This window comes from Cinclus cinclus, chromosome 10 (assembly GCF_963662255.1).
Source record: "Cinclus cinclus chromosome 10, bCinCin1.1, whole genome shotgun sequence".
NCBI classification, from domain to species: Eukaryota; Metazoa; Chordata; class Aves; order Passeriformes; family Cinclidae; genus Cinclus; species Cinclus cinclus.
Window position 1 is genome coordinate 21494236 of NC_085055.1, and position 4088 is coordinate 21498323.

The 4088-nt window shown below is 52.8% G+C and overlaps 1 protein-coding gene across 1 annotated transcript; it reads right to left on the reverse strand.

Moving 5' to 3' along the window:
- Window positions 1–226: 226 nt before the first annotated feature.
- LOC134047868 (aquaporin-12-like) lies at window positions 227–3578 on the reverse strand. Its single transcript, XM_062499331.1, is given in 5 exon segments — window positions 227–1167; window positions 2100–2216; window positions 2648–3410; window positions 3412–3504; window positions 3507–3578. Coding segments are annotated over 5 exon segments (1227 nt in total). The 3' UTR covers window positions 227–985.
- Between the last annotated feature and the right edge of the window lie 510 nt (window positions 3579–4088).

Here is a 4088-nt window from a genome sequence, read left to right on the forward strand (position 1 = left end):
CAGGGTGCAGCTCCCATGGGGTGCCCCAGCACAGCTCTGGGGGATCCCCATTTCCCAGTAGGTGTTTCCCCCCCCACACACACTCCCCCCCTTTCCAGAGCAGGCAGGGCAGAGGTGGTTTGGGCATCACAGTGACTCCCATTTTCAGGGATGTCTCCCAGCAGGCCTCCCAGCAATGACATCACTCACCCAAATGCCAACCACCGCATTTACTTTTATTTTTATTTCCCACAAATTGTAATTTTATAGTTAGGAGTGTTTCACATAGACAGAGAGCAGAGCTCAGGGATGTACTTGCTCAACCACAGCAGCTGCCTGGGTCTCATTTTTTTTTTTTTCTAACCACAGACTCTTTGTGCACCATTTGTTGATGTTTTACAGCACTGACACCCAGGCTCAGCACATCCCCAGAGGAGCAGGGTCTCCTGTGGCCAGTGAACTCTCTCGCCTTGAAGCATTTTTAATTGCTTTCCAAGATTTGCCAGGTTCAGCCTGTGCAATTCAAGGACTTCAGGCCAAGTTTAACTCAAAACCCACAAATTTTTAACCAGCATCCATTGTTAACTCGAAAGATCAAAGCCTGTTTCCTCCCCATCCCAAGTGTCCAAGGCAGTTACTGGCTTATACTTTGTTTTTATGGCTGCAGGAGACCAAGTGGGGTTATTGCAGGCACTGCACAATGCAATAACCCCAAGTTGCTCAAGCCTGCCCATGGAATGGTCCCAACTTTCTCTAAGATTCCTGGCAGTATAAGACAACCAGCAATCCAAAAAAGCGTTCAGTGTTCTCTCTCTTGAGGCAGCAGTGTGGGCTTGAAACATTTCAGGCTCTCCAGGGAGGCTTCCAAAGCAATTCCCAAAGCAGCTGAGGAGCTCAAGATCCTGCAAGGATTCCTTTGTGATGTTTTAAGGACTGAAGAAGCACAGCAAAATCCTCCACACTGGGAAACCCTTTCCCAGGAAAAGGGCTGCCAGGACCCCTGGCCTCAGGCACGGGGCTCTGAGTTGCTCTTCCCCCCTTTCCTCTTCCTCTGTGGTTTGTCACCCTCCACCTGCGCTGTCACCTTTGCCTTGGGCACCTTGTATTTGCTCTTCTGGCTGTAGAGGAGGTTTTTCTGGAAGAGGCGTGGGATGTTGCCCTGGAACAGCAGGAGGGCAACGAGCATCCCTGGAATGAGAGCACAGACCCCTCCTGAGAGCTGTGTCGAGCATCTCTACCCTCCCCACAGCTCAGCAGAGGTTTTGGATCCTTGTCACAAACTTCACCACGACCAAAAGGCAGCACAGCACCACTGAAGTCCCCACAGAGAACCAAGAGACCCTGCTGTACTGCTTTAAGGAGAATTTACCACTGTGTCCTTGACATAATAAACAATGCTTGTTTTGACCCATAAACCACCCCAGTGGTTTTCTGGCAGAGAATCATCAAGGTTGGAAAAGTCCTCTGAGAAGTTCAATTATTCCCTCAGTGCTGCCAAGGTCACCATTGGTCATGACCCAAGTGCCACATCCACGTGGCTTTTAAATCCCTGCAGGGATGGTGTCTCCACCACTGCCTTCAGCAGTGTGTGCCAGAGCCTGACCACCCTTCAGGGAAAGGATTTTCCCAATATCCAACCTGAACTTCCCCTGGGGCAACTTGAGGCCGTTTCTTGTCCCATCACTGTTACCTGGGAGCAGAGCCCAACCTTCACCTGGCTCCACCCTCCAGTCAGGGATTTGTCTCCACTCTCAGCACACATCCACTTTCCCATGACCAACCTGGAGCATAGCTCAGCCTGCCATTGCCCTAAAACACCTTCACTAAACCTCCCCCAGACTTTGGCTTCAGGGAGATTTCTGCCCTCTTACTGTGCAGAAGTTTGATTAAAAAAACCCCAAAAATTAATAATAATAATAATAATAATAATAATAATAATAATAATAATAATAATAATAAAAGAATGGCAAAGAGATGACCCCAGAAACAACAAAGCAGGATGAAAAATAACTCCTGCCACTGACAACCCTAAGCTCAGCCCTTTGCCAGAACAGTCCATGTTACACTGAGCACTTCTGGCTTGCCCCCATGCCAGCTCCTGCCCCCTGGGAAGGTCTCACCTGTGAGGGGTCCCAGCCAGTAAACCTGGATGTAGTCCCAGAAGCTGCTCCCCGAGCACTGGAAGGTGGTGGCTGTGGCCAGGGCAGGGTTGAAGAAGGCCCCCGTGAATGGTCCAGCTGTGTGGGAAGAGAAATGTGGCCAAGAGTCCCACAGCATCCTCTGGAACACTGACAAAGGGCTGTGACCCTTCCTGCCTGCCTTCTTGGGCTGGGGAAATCCGACCCTTGTCACCCTGAACTTTGTGGGAAGCAGAAAAGCTCAGTGCAGGACTGAGGGGTTGCAGTAGGGGATGTTCCAGGGAAGTGATCCCAGTCTCCAGCTATGGCTGTGAGCCAACATTCACTTGCAGCACACACAGCTCAAACTGCCATCTTCATCCCAAAATGAATATTCCCCAAAATAATAGAAAACAAACACCTTCATAGTCATTACTTTGTTAATCCCTACCTCTCCAGTCCTGGAAGATGAAAACCAGGGGGCTGTTCCTCCCCCACAAATGAGGCACCTTTCCAAATGACACAGAAAAAGAAACACCAGTGCTGCTCACCTGTGTAGGTCAGGAAGGTGACGATGGCTGCCAGCGCAGGGACCCGGCACAGGGGGTGACTCTGCCTCACCTTGAGCAGCACAAGGTGGAACAGGAAGGAGCAGGAGCCTTCCACGAAGGCAGCGTGGGGCAGGGAGGCGCGGATGGAGGAGCTGCACTCGGGCGCGATCAGGTTCTGGATGAAGTGGAGCTGGGTCAGCTCCCAGGACCAGTAGAGCCGGGTGACAGCCCAGCCTGTCCCTGCACCCACACCCTGGGCCAGCAGCTTGGCCACTGTGACTGCCAGGCTGGACTCGAGGAGCAGGAACTCCTGCAGGGACACCGTGGGGTTGGCGGATGCTCCGTCAGAAGAGGCGCCGTGGACAGCGGAGAGGAGGAAGAGGAGGGTCAGCACCACATCCAGGCCAAAGCCACCACTCCAGGGGCCAATGTCCATCAGCATCCTCAGCTCCAGGCAGCTGGTGCACAACTGGAATGAGCCAGCAAATTCCCTGGCAAGGCAGCCGTGCGTTCTGTGGGACAGAAGCCTCTTGGAAAGCCACCTGAGCACCTGGCACACCCCAACAACCAGGAAAAAAAAAGCAATGGAGACATTCAAGCCATCCATAGTGAAGGCTGTGCTGGGGCAGAGTCTGGGAGGGAGCAGAGGAAGCTCCTGCACCCTTCTCTTTATAAAGGCAAGCAAAAGCAAACGTGGCACAGCCCCACAGGCCTGGGAAAGGCCACACGTGTGGCCCCCACGGGGCAATGCCAGTGCCACAGGGAGCTGCTGGACTCACAGCAGCTGGAACAGCCACCAAGTTGTTTGTCCCAGGAAATCCTGGTGTTATCTCCGCCAGGCACTGAGCCCCCAGCCCTAGCATTCACACCTGAGAGCATCCAGCAGCTCCCCGGAGCTGACGGCTCTTCCAGAAGGAACAAAAAACTTCATTTTCTTTCTGCTTGGCTTCGATGCCTGTGGCTGCCCCATCCCTGGAAGTGTCCAAGGCCAAGCTGGACAGGGCTTGGAGCAGCCTGGATAGTGGAAGGTGTCCCTGCCCCTGGAGGGGATGGAAAGAAATGCGTTTAGGGCCCCTTCCAACCCAAACTATTCTGGGATTCCATGGTAAACAATACATGATGTGCCTTCTGGGTCATTTACCTGATCTGCAGCAGAAGTGCCACTACCCTGAGCCCACATTTGCCATCCCTACAGGCTCTCCAGCATCCCCAGGGCAGGCAGTGCTGGCAGGTGACCCAGCTCCTCCCACTGCCCTGTCACACACAAAGAGCCAACAGCTTTCATCTGGGCCATTTTATTTCCCCTATGCCATTTATAAAAGAAATGACCAGGAAACCCAGGTTTGAAGCACACTTGAGCACGGATGAGGCTCTTCATACAGTTCAAGGTGGCTCCAGCAGTGCAGCCCAAGCCATAAAAAGCAGGAGCAGATGCTCTGAA